The sequence below is a fragment of the Pelophylax lessonae genome (genome assembly GCF_965119305.1).
Source record: "Pelophylax lessonae genome assembly, chromosome: 4".
NCBI lineage: Eukaryota > Metazoa > Chordata > Amphibia > Anura > Ranidae > Pelophylax > Pelophylax lessonae.
In genome coordinates, this window is record NC_138771.1 from 404,214,806 (window position 1) to 404,234,250 (window position 19,445).

At 46.7% G+C, this 19,445-nt stretch overlaps 1 protein-coding gene across 1 annotated transcript in view; it reads left to right on the forward strand.

Moving 5' to 3' along the window:
- Nucleotides 1–19,445, forward strand: part of SEC24A (SEC24 homolog A, COPII coat complex component) — a 195,163-nt gene that overhangs the window by 135,141 nt on the left and 40,577 nt on the right. The window contains exons 14-16 of the mRNA XM_082252885.1: nucleotides 9,992–10,115; nucleotides 10,199–10,357; nucleotides 11,039–11,212. Of these exons, the coding sequence (XP_082109011.1) occupies nucleotides 9,992–10,115; nucleotides 10,199–10,357; nucleotides 11,039–11,212 (457 nt within the window). The remainder of the gene's footprint in view (nucleotides 1–9,991; nucleotides 10,116–10,198; nucleotides 10,358–11,038; nucleotides 11,213–19,445) is intronic.

Sequence of the window (19,445 nt, forward strand, 5' to 3'; positions counted from 1 at the left end):
ACTGGTAAGGAGGTCTTTAATCTCCTTGACATCAGTCTTTGTGCCGGACTACTATCCATGCCTTCAGTTGGAGTGTTTTTCCAATGTAAAATGGCTTTTCATGGGTCTTTACCATCACTTTGTGCTTTCTTGCATTTTTAACAATCTTCACAGCTGATTTAGCTTTGCCATTAGCCTGTGGATGACTGGGTGAGGAAGTAACATGCTCAAACTCCCATTCAGTAGCAAATTTTCTGAATTGTAGGCTTGCAAATTGAGGGCCATTGTCGGAGATCACTGTATCTGGTTGGCCATGACGTGCAAACTGAGCCTTGCACCTCTTAAATGTAGCTTCAGTGGATAAGTCGGGAAGAAGGTCTATTTCCCAGAAGTCTGAATAATGATCAACTAATAGCAGGTATTGCCTGCGTAGTTGAATAAGTCCATACTGATAATCTGCCACGGACGTGTAGGTATCTCATGTGACATCATGGTTACTTTTTGTTGTAAGTGGGCATATTCATTGCAGGTGGTACAATTACTGACAAAGTCTTTGATTTCACCATGCATGTTGGGCCAGTAAAGAGTATCATGAGCTTGTGGGTAGCATGCTTCACCACCAATATGGCTGGAGTGTATGCGCAATAACATCTCTGCTCTCAGTGACTTCGGCACGATGACTCTTGGACCTTTGTACAAGATACCATTTTTTCTCTAGCGCTCATCGACAGACGTAGTCCTCGGTGATACACCACCTTCGGGTTATGTTACCTCCGCAGGAGCAGGACTAGACAGGAAATTAAAAAGCTCTGGCCACACCCTAGGGGCAGTCCCAGAGGGTATATCCTCTCTCTCTCTGCCTCAGCAAATCAGTTATTTTCTGTCTAGTTAGGAGTAAGGACCTAGACACCTTGCTGGGATCTTAGGTCCTGGCAAGAATTTTTTCTTAAAGGATTTTTTTAGACAGCTTTTTTCTCCAGTGTTCCTGTGAGATCTTCAAGCAAGAAAAGCTGAACTGGGCGACGGGCTGGATGTTGAGATCCGGTGGTCACCCCAGTTCAGCCTACGAGCGCGTGCAGGCCATAGCTCCGCGCTGGGTCGGCCGCGACAAAGTCCCATTAAAGGACTGTCCACGCGAGTTAAACGTCTCGCCGAAACGCCAAAGACCATGAGTCACGGCGTCCGTATCGGTCGACAGCCCTCCCGCCCTGGTGGAGAGGGGTACTGTCAGGAGTTGGTGCCCGCCTGGTTCCGGTATGGTGAGTAGTATGTTCCCCCTTTTTCCCTGACGGGTTTTGTGGTGAACGCGGGCTCCTCTCTGTATGGTAAGAAAGAGTCCTTTCTATCCTATAACATGTCACAAATCCTCCTACTTTGAGTGTGATTTATGTGTGCAAAAGCCAGGAGGCTTGGCTTGGGAGCTAACAATCTATTGTATACATGTTTTAAAGATGTAATCTGTGGCATTCTGGGAATCTTATGGGTTAAGTATAAGCTACCTACCAGTCAGAAGCCACGGACATGTAGACTGCCTTCCAAATCAGATCTCCAGCTATTAGCAGGCCTCCCGAACGGCCACGCGGTCCGCCAGGGCCGGTACCGCCAACCACGCCATATCCCCATGCAGAGAGAGTGTTGTGTGCCCTGCAGCACACCGCTATTCAGTTTAGGCCGCCGCCATTTTTTTTGCTGGATCGCACGAGCCGCCATTTTGGCGTAGCCTCGTGTCTCCAGCATGGGGGCGGCCATGTTTGAGGTGATCCTACACCTCGTGGAGCTTGGGGGAGGCGCCGGAAGGCGTGCAGAGGGGCGGAGCCGCCTCCTTTCTTCCTGGGCAGCCAGCCAAAAGACTTCCTGTTTGTCAAGACAGCGCTGTAAGCTGTTGCAGTTTAACTCTGAGCATCAAGTGGTGAGCCTGGGGGTCTATCTCTCTCTCTCTCTCTCGATCGATAGGGATCCCTAAGCAGGTAACACTAAGGGGCTTTTTTGTGGCGCTGGGGGTCAGAAAAGAAAAAAAAAAAAAAAAAAAAAGTTTTTTTCTTTACTTTTGAATTATATTATCCAGGAAGTAACTGGAGTTATTATGGACCCTGCCACACATATTCCCCCACCTGTTTCCCTCGAGGGGGCCTTGGGACCCGCCGGTGCACAGAGTATAGAGTCATTTACAGCAATTTTGGAGTCTATGGTGGCTCGGGTGGAGGCGGCCTGTCAGGGACGGGGGTCAAGGAAGCGACCCCCGCCTACCCCTATACCATCTGACACCTCTGACTCAGATTCAGAGATGGTCACGGCAGTTGCAGGTTCCTCTGCAAGGGCTGTTATCCCAGGTAAAGCCCCCTCAGACAGTGAGGACGCTTCTTCTCTTGCTATAATTCAGGAAGAAGCATTGGTGGACGCACTAGTTGTGGCAGTGCAAGAAACCTTAAAACTTGAGGCTTTACCGGCAGAGGCAACTGAAACAGAGAGGCCTTTTGGGACTAATAAGCCCATCAAAACGGCGAAGGCTTTTCCTGTACCTAAATGTTTTGGTAATCAGATTAAAGGAGAATGGGAGCATTCTAAACGTACCTTTACTATTTCCAAGCGTATTGCTAGACGCTATCCGTTTGAGGAATCCATCATTAAGAAATGGACGGTACCACCAGTCGTGGATCCGCCTATTTCCAGGCTGAATAAAGCCACGGTTATTCCAGTGGAGGACACTTTGTCCTTTAAGGATCCGGTGGATCGAAAGATAGAAGCAGAGTCCCGCACTATCTTTTCTCTGATAGGGTCAGCATTTAGACCAGTAATCGTTATTGGTCTAGTTTCCCAGACACTTACGGAATGGGCGAAAATGGTACGCCAAGATCTTAGGGGAAAAGATATTCCCCAGGAGACATCTGATTTGATGGAACAGATCATACAAGGGCTACGGTTTATCTGTGACGCAGCCTTGGACACCACTCCCCTATTAGGGCATGCATCTAAGTTAGCAGTGATCCTCAGACGTGTGCTGTGGTTAAAATGCTGGTCAGCTGACCTAGGTTCCAAAAAGACCTTGACCAATCTCCCCTTTCAGGGGAATCGTCTATTTGGAGCCAACCTAGATGAAATCATTAAGGGTGCCACTGGGGGCAAGAGCACTTTTTTGCCACAGGCTGCAAAAGCTAAGGGACCTCGCAACAAGCGAGGACCTTTCTTTACCGCCCATAAAGGGCGCCCGGCTGGTACTAGCGGGAAAGGCAAGACTCCTCCAGGAGGGTTCAAGAAGGGGACCAACCCAGCCAAACCCGAAGCAAAGGAGTACACAGCCTGAAGGTGCGCCCCCACCCGGTTTCAGGGTGGGGGGACGTTTTCACCGGTATTCAGGACATTAGATCGAGCATCAACCACTACTACCGGTGCGATTCTTCCCTTCCAACATTTAAGTACCACAGGAAGCGGTAGTTACCGTTCCCTGAAAAGATCTTTTCCTTTACCTTTTCCTAAGATTAGTCCCGATACCTCACAGGAATCGGATCTGGTTGACCAGATAGGCCAAGTAGCCTCTAGTCGGGTGACTTCGGTCCCTGAGGTTCAACCAGAAAAGATCACCTTTCCTGATAACTATCAGGTATCTGATAAATGTGTGGGAACAGAAAACGACCAGACTTTCTCGGATGGTCGGGGCCAGATAGCTCTAGGGACGCCTGGTTCAGATCCAATCAGCGCCAGTGGTCCTAGAAATTCTAGGCTGGCCTCCTCAAGCCGGCCTGGCCGACTTGGACATGTTAGTCGCAGACGTTCCGTGGGAACTTCGTCTCAGGGAGTGTCTGTGGTCTCAAGGACCAATTTACCTTCGTGCTTTACAGTCGCTGGTTTTAATGGCCTGGCCATTGAGACCCAAGTACTGAAGGACAGAGGTTTGTCTACTTCAGTCATTCCTACCCTTATTAAAGCAAGGAAAGCGACTTCCAGCAAAGTCTATTATCACACATGGAAGACTTATATTGCGTGGTGCGAATCTTTAGGATTTCCTCCACGTACCTATTCGGTGACTCGAATATTGGCCTTTTTGCAACAAGGGGCTGAGCAGAAGCTAGCCTTGAGCACCATCAAGGGTCAAGTTTCAGCATTAGCAATCTTCTTTCAGAAGCCTTTAGCTACCAAATCCTTGGTGCGGAATTTCATCCAGGGGGTGCGGCACCTGGCTCCTCCAGTCCGCGCGCCCTTACCGCCCTGGGATCTTAATTTGGTTTTGTCGGTTCTACAGAAACCTCCCTTTGAAAACATCAGGGAGATTCCCTTGCTTACTTTATCCCAGAAGGTGGCCTTCTTGGTGGCTATTACTTCTGCTCGCAGGGTGTCAGAACTGGCTGCATTATCATGCCAGTCCCCTTACCTAGTGATTCATAGGGATAAGGTAGTACTTCATCCTAAGCCATCTTTTCTTCCTAAGGTGGTTTCAGATTTTCATCTGAATGAAGATATTGTACTACCTTCCTTGTGTCCTCAGCCCAAGCATCATCGGGAACATGCGTTGCATTCCTTAGATGTGGTTCGGGCAATCAGGGTATACCTGAAAGCTACGGAATCTTTCCGTAAGACGGATTCACTTTTTGTGATCACGGATGGCCCCAGAAAGGGTTTGCCTGCATCTGCCGCGACCATTGCCAAATGGATTAGACAAACGGTGGTACAGGCTTATTCTATTAAGGGTCAGAGTCCTCCGTTCCCTGTTAGGGCGCACTCCACTCGAGCGCTCAGTACTTCCTGGGCCTTTCGCCATCAGGCGTCAGTGGTCCAGGTATGTAAGGTGGCCACCTGGTCGTCGGTACATACCTTTACAAAATTCTATAAAATTGATGTGACGGCATCGGCGGATGCCTCATTTGGCCGCAAGGTTTTGCAGGCCGCAATTTGAGGAGACCGGTGGTCTACCTCGAGGGTTTTTTTCTGTTTGAAAAAAAAAAAAAAAATTTTTCTCTTTTTTTGTTGAGTCTCATCATTAAGGATGAGCATTGTAAACTTCTAGTTGGCACCGGTTGGGCCTTCTAGATTGGGATTTGATTTCCATTTCCCCACCCCTCAGTTGTGATACTGCTCTGGGACGTCCCGAAGGTGGTGTATCACCGAGGACTACGTCTGTCGATGAGCGCTAGAGAAAAATGGATTTTTGTAAAATCTTACCGTAAAATCCTTTTCTCTTAGCTCATCGACAGACGTAGTCCCCGCCCCTCTGTTTTGGAGTTGGGTTGGGTTAAATTCTCTAAGCACTGCTTTTTCACATAACTGATTTGCTGAGGCAGAGAGAGAGAGGATATACCCTCTGGGACTGCCCCTAGGGTGTGGCCAGAGCTTTTTAATTTCCTGTCTAGTCCTGCTCCTGCGGAGGTAACATAACCCGAAGGTGGTGTATCACCGAGGACTACGTCTGTCGATGAGCTAAGAGAAAAGGATTTTACGGTAAGATTTTACAAAAATCCATTTGTATGCTGATTTCATCTCTAAGGACCAATATTCCCTTACAATTCCAGGTACTGCCTCTTACTGCCTCTTTCACATCTGGCCACCCACTCAAAACAACAGACTTCAAAGCTTGTAAAGTTGCATCACTGTCAATGTGCTGAATGAGTTGATGTAATCGCTGATCTGTGACATTAAGATGGTCCGCTTGATTGATATCCGCAAAGAAATTTTGTTCCTGTTGCAGCAGACAAATTGTACGATGCTCATGCTCACCTCCAGGTGCCACATCATCAGAAGTAGCTCTGCTCAGGGTATCGCTGATATACATATCACATCCTGGCTTCTAGACAACATTGAGGTTGTAATGCTGCAATGTAAGCATCATGCTCTGCAAACGCTTGGGAGCACACAAAAGGGGCTTTTTGAATATGGCTATCAGAGGTTTGTGGTCAGTTTCTGCTGTAATTGAATCCCTTCCATAAAGAGAACGATGGAAACGCTGGCAAGCAAATACAATGCTTAAACATTTCTTCTCAATTTCAGTATAATTTTGCTCAGCTGATGAAAGAGCTCTGGATGCATATGCAGCTGGCTGACCTTTCTGCAAAAGGCAACAACCTAGACCATTTTTACTGGAGTCACTTTGTATCATAACTGGCTTTGCAACATCATAGTATTTCAACAATGAGGCAGAGGTGACCAAGCGTTTTATGTCCTCTACTGCCTGGTCATGCTTGGGAAGCCAGTGCCAAACTGCATCTTTGTCCAGAAGTCGCCATAACGGCTCACACACCTCAGATAAGCGTGGGAGGAATTTTGCTAGGTATGTAACAAAGCCAATAAATCTCTGTACCACTTTGGCATCAGCAGGCAGTGGCATGTCCACAATGGCTTTAATCTTATCCGGGTCAGCTTTTAAGCCTTGTGAAGACAGGATATGTCCATGGAAACAAACTTCTCCCACCTTGAACTGCTATTTCTTTACACTAAGCCTCAGCATCACCTGCCTACAACGATCCAGTAGTGCTATTAACTTTTTATCATGGTCATGCTCAGCCTCCTTATCAGTATTACCACAGCCAACAATAAGAATGTCATTAGCTATTGGCTCCATTCCATGAAGACCACCTATTAGTTCCTGCTGCTTTCGCTGGTATACCTCAGGTGCTACAGAGACTCCAAATGGTAGTTTGAGCCATCTCTTTCTCAAGGAGTCCAGAACGTGGTCATGTAGCTACTCCTTTCATCCAGTTTGCACTGCAAAAAGGCATCTCTAGCATCCACAAGTGTGAAGACACGTGCCCTAGGTAGTTTGTGCAATATATCGAGTGTTGGCATTAAGTAGTGTTACCATTTCAGGACCATATTCAGAAACGTGGGATCAATGCATATACTGATCTTCTCAGGCTTTCTGATAACAACTATGTTACTGATCCAATCTGTAGGCTCCGATACTGAAGTTAGATGTCCTTCAGCTTCATATTTATCTAATTGAGCTTTAACCTGTGGCTTAATGGCGATAGTCATATTGCGAGGGGCACATTGTACAGGTTGAATGGTAGTATCAAGTTCAAAACGAACCACTCCTGGATCAGAGACTATAGGGCCCTCAAACACATCACTGTAGGCATGAAGAATTTGCTGTTTTGTCAGTGGCCTAGTCAGATTTTGCAGGCTGATTATCAACATTATGTAGCTCAGCAGGAATGGTGAACAGCATCAGTCCAAGGCGCTCACATGTTGAACCCGATAATAGAGGTTGCTGATCCACGTCAACAATCTCAAAGTTCAGTTTGTGTATACAATCACGTATGCTGCATTCTGTTTGGAATAGCCCCAATGATTCCATTAGTTCCCCTGAATACAACTTTAGTTTGGTGCTACTAGGCTGAAGGGGTGTTCTGGGTGCCAGTTTCATTTTGTCCTTTATACTCATGACATCACACGTTGCACCCGAGTCCAGCTGGCAGGGTTGGATTATATTGTTTAATCTGAGGTTTACAAACCATTTTTTGCCCTTTGTGTTTACAGCACCAATGCATTCTGAGTAAACCAGATCAGTGCTAAGCAGGTGTGCGTCCTCCGGATCTGACATTTGCTCAATTGTGTGCAGCTTCCTTGCTTCCATTTTACTGGAAAGACACACCCTTGCAAAGTGATTTGGTTTACCACATGCAGTATAGATTTTCCCATATGCAGGACACTTTTCTTTCTCTCGTACATGCACATTGCCGCAATACTTGCATGATGCAGGCTTCCTCCCAGGGGAGTTGTGTAGGTGACCCTTGTGCTGAAACTTATACTGGTGGTTTCTGAAGCTTTGCTGTTTAGAGGCTGCATGGATATTGTCAATCAGTTTATCCTGCTCCATAGCATTCATATGTTTGTCAGTAATTTCTGCAGTGCGACATATCTCAATTGCTGTATGTAGATCTAAATCATGTTTCCTCAACAGGTGGCGACGTGTGCTTTCACTGGTGATACCCAAAACTATTTCATCTCTCAGAGAGCCATACTCACAGCTTGCAACTTTTTCTCTTAGCTGTGTGACAAACCTGTCTATTGATTCACAGTCCTCTTTCATATATGACATTTTTAGAGGGTCTGAAGAAAGCTTCCAATGCATCCAGAATGGTTTTGTTGTCACTCTTTTCCTCCTCTGTGAGGTTCAGATTATGTTTGTATACATGGAGGCATTCACTGCCCATCACCCTTCTCAGTGTGGCTGCTTGCACTGCTGCAGGCTTCTCACATTACCCTGTGGCTAGGGAGTAGTCCTCAAACTCAGCCATAAAATTGTCCCTGCTGACATCTCCACTCACCCTCATTGCCTCAGGCAGTGGAATGCCGTGAGCTGCCATGATGCTGTTTTCCTTGCTGCAAATACTCAGTATCCAGGACAGGAATGCAATTGTTAGAAAGCACAATCAGTTCTAAGAACACTCACATCAAGGCTAGCAGGCTCTCCGCATCAAATGTGTAGAAAGAGTATGGATCCAGAAATCTTCTGACACCATGTTTGATGCGATATATGTAAGGAGACAGCACAAGCCATTACTGTACACAAGCTGTGCTTTACTGAAGTAAACGGAACAGGAAGCATAACACAGGAAGTAGTACAACAGAGATGCACCATAGAGTTGCATTTAAAGAAACATATCCATAACAGAGGGTTGTCTGAATCGGTGTTTCCCATGCTGCTGCAAGCTAGTAAATCTACTTCCAAGAAGATTTACCATCGCAGTGCAGTTACCGTTGCCCTTGTGGGATCTCTACTTGGTGCTGTCGGTTTTTAAGAACCGCAATTAGAAAATATTCACGAGATTCCTCTACTTGCATTGTCCTGGAAGGTAGCCTTCTGGTGGCTATTTCTTCTGCACGTAGGGTGCCAGGGCTGGCAGCTTTATCTTGTTGTTCACCTTACTTGGTTCACAGAGATAAAGTGGTGCTTCATCCTTGTCAGTCATTCCTTCCTAAGGTTGTTTCTGGTTTCCTTCTGCATGAAGACATGGTGTTGCCTTCCCTGTGTCCTAAGCTTAGGCATCCTAAGGAGATTGCCTTGCATTCTCTGGATGTGGTTTGGGCGTTCAGGGTGTACCTGGCGGCAACCGAGTAGTTTTCGGAAATCAGACTAGCTATTTGTCCTTATGGATGTATCTCGCAAGGGTTTGGCCGTGTCTGCCGCAATAATTTCCAGATGGATCAGACAGGTGGTGGTTCCCTGTTAAGGCACATTTTACGTGGACACTTAGTGCCTCCTGGGCCTTTCACTATCAGGCGTCAGTGATGCAAGTTTGCGAGGCGGCTGCTGGTCGTCTGTGCACGCTTTCACAAAGTTTTTACAAAGTGGATGCGCTGGCATCTGCGGATGCTGCTTGGCTGCAAGGTTTTGCAAACTGCTGTTTGAGAGGACTATGCATCTTTGAGGGTGTTTGTTTCAGGTGAGCTCCAGTTGTTACTGGTTGAACTCTGTTACCTGGTTGGCTAGGTTTAGCCTTTGGGAATTTTGTTTTCTGCTGTGTTTTTCCCACCCCTCATGTTTGACACTGCTTTATAACTTCCCAATGGTCCCAATGGTCAATAAGATTCTGCAGCTGTGTCAGTAAACAAAAGAGAAAATTGGATTTTTGTTTTACCATAAAATCCTTTTCACTGATGTTCATTGATGGACACCGCACCCACCCATCTATTGAGTTGGGTTATATTTCTTCTCTTCTGACACTTCTTGCAACAAAACTGAGTGCCTAGTATATCCCCTGGGACTGCCCCATAGGCGTGGTAAAGCTTTTCCTGCCTAATGTCCTACTCCTGTAGGGGGCAGCAATAACCCAATGGTCAAGAAGATTCTGGAGCTGTGTTCCTCAATGAACATCAGAAAAACGATTTTACGGTAAGACAAAAAATCTAATTTTTTACAGCTCTCCAGCTTTTTTTCATTCTTAACTCATTAAATCAACTTAGGCATTTGAACTTAGTCTGCACCATTATAGCTGGTTCAAGGGTTGATCTTTGCAGATAAGGTAAAATTACAAAACAATACATATAATGAAATTTTAATTTTTGAATGTTCTCATGACAGGATATCCACAATTTGACGCCAGCAACTGACTTCTACAAAAAGTTGGCCTTAGATTGTTCAGGGCAACAGGTATCTGTGGACCTGTTCCTTCTGAGTGGACGATACTCTGATTTGGCCTCTCTGGGTATGTTTTAAAGCTTGCTTTCAGACTTTGTTAAACAGGTGTCTAGTTTCATACTGACTGCTTGTATTTTACTGCTGTTTCAGGTTGCATTTCTAGGTATTCAGCTGGTAGCATTTACTATTACCGTGCTTACCATAACCAGCACAATCCCGTGCAAGTTGAAAAGTTACAGAAGGAATTTAAGCGATACCTGACCCGGAAGATTGGTTTTGAGGCTGTCATGAGGATCAGGTGTACAAAAGGTTTGTAAAAATATCACTTTTCTCCATGGTAACAGGATGAAATGGACATATGTCTGAATGCTTGCTACCACTATGTGGCAGTTGGTAAACCTTTCTAGGCAATCCACTGCTTGCAGGCTCCCCTTATGCCCCACACCATATATATATTTACATAGTTGGGTAGAAAAAAGACACAAGTCCATCTAGTTCAACCAACTAAAAAAAAAAATATTAAATCATACAATCCCATATACACAATCCTATACCCACAGTTGATCCAGTGGAAGGCAAAGAACCCCAGCAAAGCATTGATCCAATTTGCTACAGCAGGAGAAAAAAAATCCTTCCTGATCCCCTGAGTGGCAATCAGATTTTTCCTGGCCTTGGAGGCCTCAGATTGCTTCAAGGGTTGTATATCTCCTTTTTAGCCAGGAACAATATACTGCAGAGGCCCCTGGGTTTCAGGGATCTCAACATCCCCCATATCTCAGTAAGCTATACCGATTTGCATCTAGTGCCTATTTCAAACTATCCCATCTAGCAATATTAATTACATTTTATGATTTTTTCCTACTTTATTTTGTTTTAAGTTACAATGGTTTTTTAAATTCTATAATTTCTTCTTTAGGCAAAGGTTGTATCTATAAGCATATTCTAAGCCTTTTTTTTTTTTTTTTTTTTTTTTACATCTTTTTCTTCCAGGCCTTTCTATCCATACTTTCCATGGAAACTTTTTCGTACGTTCTACAGATCTACTGTCGTTACCTAATGTTAATCCTGATGCTGGCTATGCTGTTCAGATGTCTGTGGAGGAGAATTTGACAGATACACCTTTAGTCTCATTTCAGTCAGCTCTTCTGTATACTTCAAGCAAAGGTTTAACTTAATCATCAGTATTATTATTGTTAACCAAATCACATATACCGTTTATTTAGAAGTAGTTTAAACAAACATTCCTGTTTTTTTTATGTTTTTAACTTTGTTGGACAAGACCTTTTGGGCCTTGTACACATGGGAGTCAGAAGAAGATGGCTGGTACTGGCACAATTTCCTCAGATAGAGCTATGTTGGGATGAATAACAAAATGCAAACAAGCATTTAGTACAGTTCTGGCACGGGAAAACAAAAACCAAAATACAATTAGTTCTTGTGCTTACAAGTTATGAAATGTCACCTAATAATCAAAAACACAATATAAGACTTGCTATATCCATTCTAATACCCATTAGCAGTGCAAAATTAGAGTATTCCTGGTAACAATTAGGGCTGTATGTTGAATTATGCACCAAAGTACATCCTATGGAAACTCTTGTATGCTGCGTGGTCAGTATTTATTATAAAAATGTGGAGGATCCTCCACTCTGACTATTGACATTGGTAAACCATGTATCCGTCCCCTTTTATGTAACAGACCTCTGGCATTCTAGCTGTCAATTTGTTGAGGTAATCTGAAGAAATTTCGCCCCACGCTTCCTGAAGAACCTCCCACAAGTTGGATTGGCTTGATGGGCACTTCTTACGTACCATACGGTCAAGCTGCTCCCACAACAGCTCAATAGGGTTGAGATCTGGTGACTGCGCTGGCCACTCCATTACAGTCAGAATACCAGCTGACTGCTTCTTCCCTAAATACTTCTTGCATAGTTTGGAGGTGTGCTTTGGGTCATTGTCCTGTTGTAGGAGGAAATTGGCTCCAATCAAGCGCTGTCCACAGGGTATGGCATGGCTTTGCAAAATGGAGTGATAGCCTTCCTTATTCAAAATCCCTTTTACCTTGTACAAATCCCCCACTTTAGCAGCACCAAAGCAGCCTCAGACCATCACATTACCTCCACCATGCTTGACAGATGGCGTCAAGCACTCCAGGGTAACTAAGCTGATTAGGGGATTGGAGGGCCTTAATTATCCACTTAAGCCCCGGAAGATTTTACCCCCTTCCTGACCAGAGCCTATTTTGCGATTCGGCACTGCGTGACTTTAACGGACAATTGCGCGGTCGTGCGGCGCTGTACCCAAATTAAATTGACGTCCTTTTTTTCCCACAAACAGAGCTTTCTTTTGGTGGTATTTGATCACCTGTGCGATTTTTTTTGATCATGCGCTATAAACAAAAAAAGAGCGACAATTTTGCAAAAATAACAATATTTTTCACATTTTTTTATATGAAATTCCCCCCCAAAAAAATCAAAATTTTTTAACATTTTAGGCCAATTTTTTTTCTGCTACATATGTTTGGTAAAAAAAAAATCGCAAAAAGCGTATTTTGATTGGTTTGCGCAAAAGTTATTGCGTTTACTAACTAAGGGAAAGATTAGTAATGGCGGCGATCTGCGATTTTTTTTTTTTTTTTTTTTTTTTTTTGCGGCATACAGATCGGACCCTTGACTGACATTTTTGACACTTTTGGGGTTACCAGTGACATTACTACAGTATGCACTGTTACTGTAAAAATGACACTGGGAGGGAAGGGGTTAACTTTATTGGAGAGGGAGGGGTTAAGTGTGTCCCTAGGGGCATGTTTCTTACTGTGATTGGATGTGGCTTTGTGTGTAACAGCACAGATCAATGGTCCTACATAGCAGGACCGAGTGATATGTGCTTTTACACAGGGGAGAGTGACAGGCGGCTCTATTTACATTAGCTGCCTGCCTTTCTCCCTCTCCACCCGACGATCGTGAGTGACCGGCGGACATCGGGTCTGCCAGTCACACGCGCCGGCTTCTTCGGGTACGAGCGGGGGCGGGAGCGTGCCTCCGGCGGCGCGCGCTCTCCCCCTATTCGCTCCCAGACTAGTGACGTACCGGTACGTCACTTTGCCTGGGAGGGGCTGACCGCCGCCGTATATAGTCGGGCGGCGGTCAGCAAGTGGTTATGGGGAGAGATTACAAGCGTTTAATTTATTCTCCTTGGAGAGGAGACGCCTGAGAGGGGACATGATAGCGATTTACAAATCCATCAATGGCGATCCTAGCATAGGTAGAAAACTATTAAGTCCCAAGGAGTGCAAGAAGACATGTGGCCACACAATGAGATTAGACGCGAGGCAGTTTAACCTTATGCTGCGTAAGGGGTTCTTCACTTTAAGGGTGGTGAGAATGTGGAACTCTCTTCCAAAATTGGTGGTAGCTGCGGGGAGTATGGCTACTTTTAAAAGACTCTTGGACGTGCATCTCACAGATCACAACATTCAGGGTTATGGGAAATGAGGGTTATGGGAAATGTCTTTGTTCAACCTCAACTACTATGTAACTATATATATATATATATATATATATATATATATATATATATATATATATATATATATATATATATATATATTCATCAAAAAGTTAATTTATTTCAATAAAGATGCCAAAAAAGATGCGTTATACACACAGTGATATTTCAAACATTCTTTATCTTAATTTTGATGATTATGGCTTTACAGCTAGTGAAAACCCAAACATTAAGTTTCTCAGAAAATTTAAATATTACAGAAGACCAATAAAAATTGATTTTTAATGCAGAAATGTTGACTTACTGAAAAGTATGTCCATATACAGTATATTATGCACTCAACACTTGGTCAGGGCTCCTTTTGCATGAATTACTGCATTAATGCGGCGTGGCATTGAGGTGATCAGCATGTGGCACTGCTGAGGTGTTATGGAAGCCCAGGTTTCTTTGATAGCGGCTTTTCTGCACAGTTGGGTCTGGTCTGTCTCATCTTTCTCTTGACAATACCCCACAGATTCTCTATGGGGTTTAGGTCAGGCGAGTTTGCTGGCCAATCAAGCACAGTGATACCACGATCTTTAAACCAGGTATTGGTACTTTTGGTAGTGTGGGCAGGTGCCAAGTCCTGCTGGAAAATGAAATCCGCATCTCCAGAAATCAGCAGAGGCAATCATGAAGTGCTCTAGAACCTCCTGGTAGAGGGCTGCGCTGACTTTGGACTTGATAAAACACGGTGGACTATCAGCACCATGACATGGCTTCCAAATCATCACTGACTGTGGAAACACACTGGACCTCATGGAACTTGGATTCTGTGCCTCTCCACTCTTCCTCCAGAATCTAGGACCTTCATTCCCAAATGAAATGCAACATTTTCCACAATCTGTCATGATTTGGGGAGCCATGTCATCTGCTGGTGTTGGTCCATACCTGGTTTAATGATCATGGTATCACTGTTTTGACAGTGGTCCTTTAGACGTGTCTTTTGGCTCAAATGTTGGTCTGCGGACCAGACTTCAAAAAAAAAAAAAAAAAAAAGCCTTGACTGATTTTTTTTTTTTCCTGTTTTTTATTGGTTGAGCCAGATGAACTTGTGTCTTTTTTTCAACCTAACTATGTAACTGATCTTCCCATTTAAGGAGATCGCCTGTTTAGTGCTACCATGGATGACATCATTAATGGTCTCACAGTGGGGAAGAGTACCCTTCTTCCACAGGCTACTAAGGGCAAGGGCCCTCATCATAGACGTGGGCCCTCCTTAGCTCATACGTTTTTTTTTGTTTTTTTTTGTCCCTCAGGGTCAACTGACAAAGAAACAGAGCCCTTCAGGGCTTCCTCTGGAGGATCCAAGCAAACTTTGGTCTGGCAGACCCAAGAACAAGGCCCCTTCAGCATTAAGGTGCGCCCTCATTCGTATCTGGGGTGGGAGGAACGTCTTCGCTGGTTCCCGAATCCCTGGACTTCCCCGGTACAAGACAAGTGGGTCCACTAAGTCATATGGTCCGGGTACAAGATCAAGTTTCTTTCTTACCCTCTGGAAAGGTTCTTTCCTTCCAACGTGCAACTGTCCCCAGTCCGCTTACAGGCTCTTTTGGGCAGTGCAAGACCTTTTTACTTCAAGGGGTGATTGTCCCGGTTCCAAATTTGGAACGTTTTCAGGGGTTTTACTCAAACCTGTTTTAGTCCCCAGAAAGGAAGGCAAGGTGTGTCCAATCCTGGACCTCAAGGTGCTGAACTGCTTGTGCAGGTGCAGAAGTTCAAAATGGAGTCTGTTTGCATAGTGAGATGGCTTCCCTGCATCTGGGATTATCTTGCCTCCATTGACATTAAGGACGCTCTCCTTCACATTCCAATATGTGTCAGTCACCAGCACTTCCTCCGCTTTGCCGTGGGAGAGGAGCATTACCAGTTTGTGGCATTACCCTTTGGTCTCTCCTCTGCTCCTCGGGTCTTCACGAAGTGTTGGCCCCAGTGCTAGCAATGTTACGTCAGCAGAGGATCGAGGTCCTGGGCTACTTGGACGACCTTCTTGCGCTGGTGAAAAAGCTGGAGATCTCGGGGAAAGAAAAAAAAAAAATATATATATATATATATATATATATATATTTCTCTTATGTCCTCCGACAGTCGCCGCCTCTTCATATTCGTCACTAATGGGGGTTATTGACCTTTGCTCCATAGGAGTAGCTAGGCAACAGAATATATTAATATCAAAGCTTTTAGCATATCCCACCCCCAGGGGGTGGTCCCCTCAGTCAATACCTCCCTGCTTCCTGCATTTCCAACTCAGTTTCTAATGCCTAGCTCAGGAGTAGGTTGGGCTGTTCCTGTGCTGGGGCTCTTAGTCTCAGCTTCTTTTCTCTTTTTGATTTTATTTGGAGTTTTTTCTCTTTCTTCTACTTAGCTGTTTATTTTCAGCGTTAGTTAGCTTCTTCTGATGAAGATGATCGTGCGGAGCTGGGTCTCAGTCTGGCCACCCTGGATCCCAGGGTTCAGGGCCAGGGGCTTCCCAGCCTGCCATCGAGTGTTCAGCTTAGGTTTTGCCCTGGCACATTGAACGACCCATCCCTGTTCAGTGCAGCGGTTTGGTCGCTGGAGCAGGCTCCCCACGCCATCCGGACTGGTAAGTGTAACTCTATGTGGGGACCTGTCTATTTGGGTGTCAGTCTGGGACTGTGTGACCCTGCATGTCTGTGTGGCTGCTGTGCTCCCTGTCAGTTCCTGTGTGAACTTGCTGCCTGTGTGTGGGCTGTGAAGGGGGGGGCTCTCCCGCTCTGCTGGATGTATGCATGAAGCAGTCAGATTTGAGGCATGCTGTGCGGCGATCTTTTTTGAGGCAAAATCATGGTGGCCGGTCCTGTGTGGTAATGAACGGCGTTTTGGCGCCAAACGTCGCCATTTTGGCGGCGATCGATCAGGCCACATGTCGGCGCCATGTTCTGTTTGCCCAAGGAATCCTCAGCCGGGCGGCCATGTTTGTGTAGCCTTGCATAGGCTTCATAGGGGCGGTCAGTTTTGCATCACTTCCTTTTGCTCTGGGACAGCGATCGGTGCAGCAGCCTGTGTGATCTCTCCAGGTTTTTATCTTCCCTTTTTTTTTCCTGTATTCCTTGCCCAGTTTCTTGTCCCTGTGGGGGTCGGTGTATTCCGTGGGACGCGGTGGGCTACGCTCGCCGCGATCTTAAAGGGGCAGTACACCTTTCTTCCTTATATTGCTGGGGCATGGATTCTCAGGATTGCAAGTTTCCTCCCACCTTGGTGGGGGGCCAAGGGGCTGCTGCTTCCCCCGAGGGGGCTGATCTGGCCACTATTGTGGCAAACTTAGCTGCTCAAGTGCAGATGCTGGTGGCTGATCGATCCACAAAACGGCCCAGGGTGTCTATTTCCTCTGATTCAGAGGGCGATGGGGCTGCTATGGCTGGAGTGCCCTTCTCAGGGTCTCACTCATCCCTAGACCTTGTGGGGTCTGATGGGGAGGCTGAGGTGGAAGGGGTTGATAATTCTCCCCCCTGGCTCGTCTGAAGAGCTTGCACTCATGGATGAGTTAGTTGCTTCTATCAAGCAAACGCTGCATTTGCAGGATGAACCATGTCCTCCTGCTTTGATGTCCTCTTATGGGACGCAAAGGAAACGCAAAACATCGCAGGTTTTTCCTTGCTCTACGGAATTTCAGCGCGCTGTTGATGAGCAATGGCGCAATTTAAAAAAGCCTTTTGCTGTGCCGAGTAGGTTCAAGCTGCGTTATCCCTTTACACCGGCTACTGATGAGCGTTGGTGTGTGCCGCCTCAGGTGGATCACGCGGTGGCGATTTTGAATAAATCGACTGCGATCCCTGCTGAGGATACCCCGGTGTTCCGGGACCCGACGGACAGGAGATTGGAATCTCTGGCCCGTCATGCCTATACGGTTGCTGGCTCTATGCTGAATCCTATTTTTGCTTCCATTATGGCAGCCCAGGCTATTGCTGATTGGACACAGGTGCTCAGGCGCACTCTGGTGGCTGACTCTGCCCCGCCTACAACTTTGGCTATGGTGGATCAGATTCATCAGGGTGTCATGTATTTGTGTGATGCGGACTTGGATTTAGTCCCTTTGGCTGCACGTCTTTCTAGTGTGGCGGTCTTGAACCGTCGCCTGATATGGCTGAAATGTTGGTCGGTTGACCAATCTTCCCGCAAGACTTTGGCTAATTTGCCCTACGCGGGATCTCGCCTTTTTGGCGAAATCTTTGGATACTCTGATAAAGGGTATTTCTGGGGGTAAGAGCACTCTCTTGCCCCAATCTCACAAGAATAAGTTTGTTCAAGAAGAATGCCTCGTTTAGGCCCTCTCAGGGGTCCTTTCGTGCCTTTCGGTCGCACTATAAGGGTAAGCCCTTCAAGGGCCAAGGCTCCCAGAAGAAGCCGTGGACGGGTAAGCAGAAGTCCGGCCAGTCCGGGCCCGCTGCCCATAACAATGCGGCCTGAAGGGACGCCCTCACCCGGTTCTGGGGTGGGGGGACGTTTGCTCAGTTTTCTTCAACCCTGGCTGGACCGCATTAGGGACAGGTGGGTTCAGGAAATCGTTCGATCTGGATACAAGATCGAGTTTCTTTCTCGGCCGGCGGGCAGATTTTTCCCCTCAACCCTTCAGCTGACTCCGGAGCGCTTGCAGGATCTGCACCTGGCGGTGCGGGACCTGCGGGCCCTTGGGAGTGGTGGTTCCGGTGCCTCATCGGGACAGATTTCGGGGGTTCTATTCCAATCTGTTCACTGTGCCCAGAAAGGAGGGCAAGGTACGTCCGATTCTGGACTTAAAAGCTCTGAACCGCTTTGTGCGGGCTCGCAAGTTCTGCATGGAATCCCTGCGATCAGTGGTGGCTGCCCTGGTTCCGGGGGAATTCATGGCCTCTATCGACTTGAAGGATGCGTACCTTCACATCCCCATTTTCGAGGGTCACCAGAGGTACCTTCGATTTGCCATTGCGGAGGATCATTATCAATTCGTGGCGTTGCCCTTTGGTCTCGCTTCGGCTCCGTGGGTTTTCACCAAGGTGCTTGCGCCGGTTCTGGCCTTATTGAGGGCCCAGGGCATTTCTGTCCTGGGGTATCTGGACGATATCCTGATTCGGTCCGCGACCAATCAGGGCCTGGTGAACGACCTGTCCATCACGGTGCAGACTCTGCAGGAATTCGGTTGGACGATAAATTTTCCCAAGTCAACGTTGTGTTCGTCTTCCCTACCTGGGGATGATTCTGGACTCTGTTCAAGCGAAGGTCTTCCTGCCGGAAGACAAGCTTCGGACACTTCAGTGCGAAGTCAGGTCCCTCAGGGACAATCAGTGCTCGTCCCTCCGGACGTGTATGAGGTGTCTGGGATTGATGGTTTCTGCCTTCGAGGGGATTCCCTTCGCCCAGTTTCACACACGGGAGCTTCAGGCGGAGGTCCTGGCCAAGTGGGACGGGCGTCCGCAATCTCTGGATCTGCGGCTGTCGTTGAGCCGTCTCACCCGAAGGGGTCTTTTTGTGGTGGCTCCAGTCCCCGGCGGTGTCGGGGGGGGGGGGGGCAAGTCCTTTCGTCCTTTGTCGTGGACGGTGATCACCACGGATGCCAGCCTGTCGGGCTGGGGTGGTGTTCTGGGCGTTCTGTCCGCCCAGGGAACTTGGTCGGAGGAGGAATCCTCCCTTCCGATCAACATTCTGGAATTGCGAGCGATAAATCTCTGTCTTCTGCGTTTGGATGGACAGGCTTCAGGGCCGTCCAGTTCGTGTACAGACGGACAATGCCACAGCGGTGGCCTACATCAACCACCAAGGGGGCACCAGGAGTGCCCGAGCAGCTCGGAAAGTAGCCGACATCCTGTCTTGGGCCGAGATGCACGTCCCGGCGATATCTGCAGTTCACATTCCG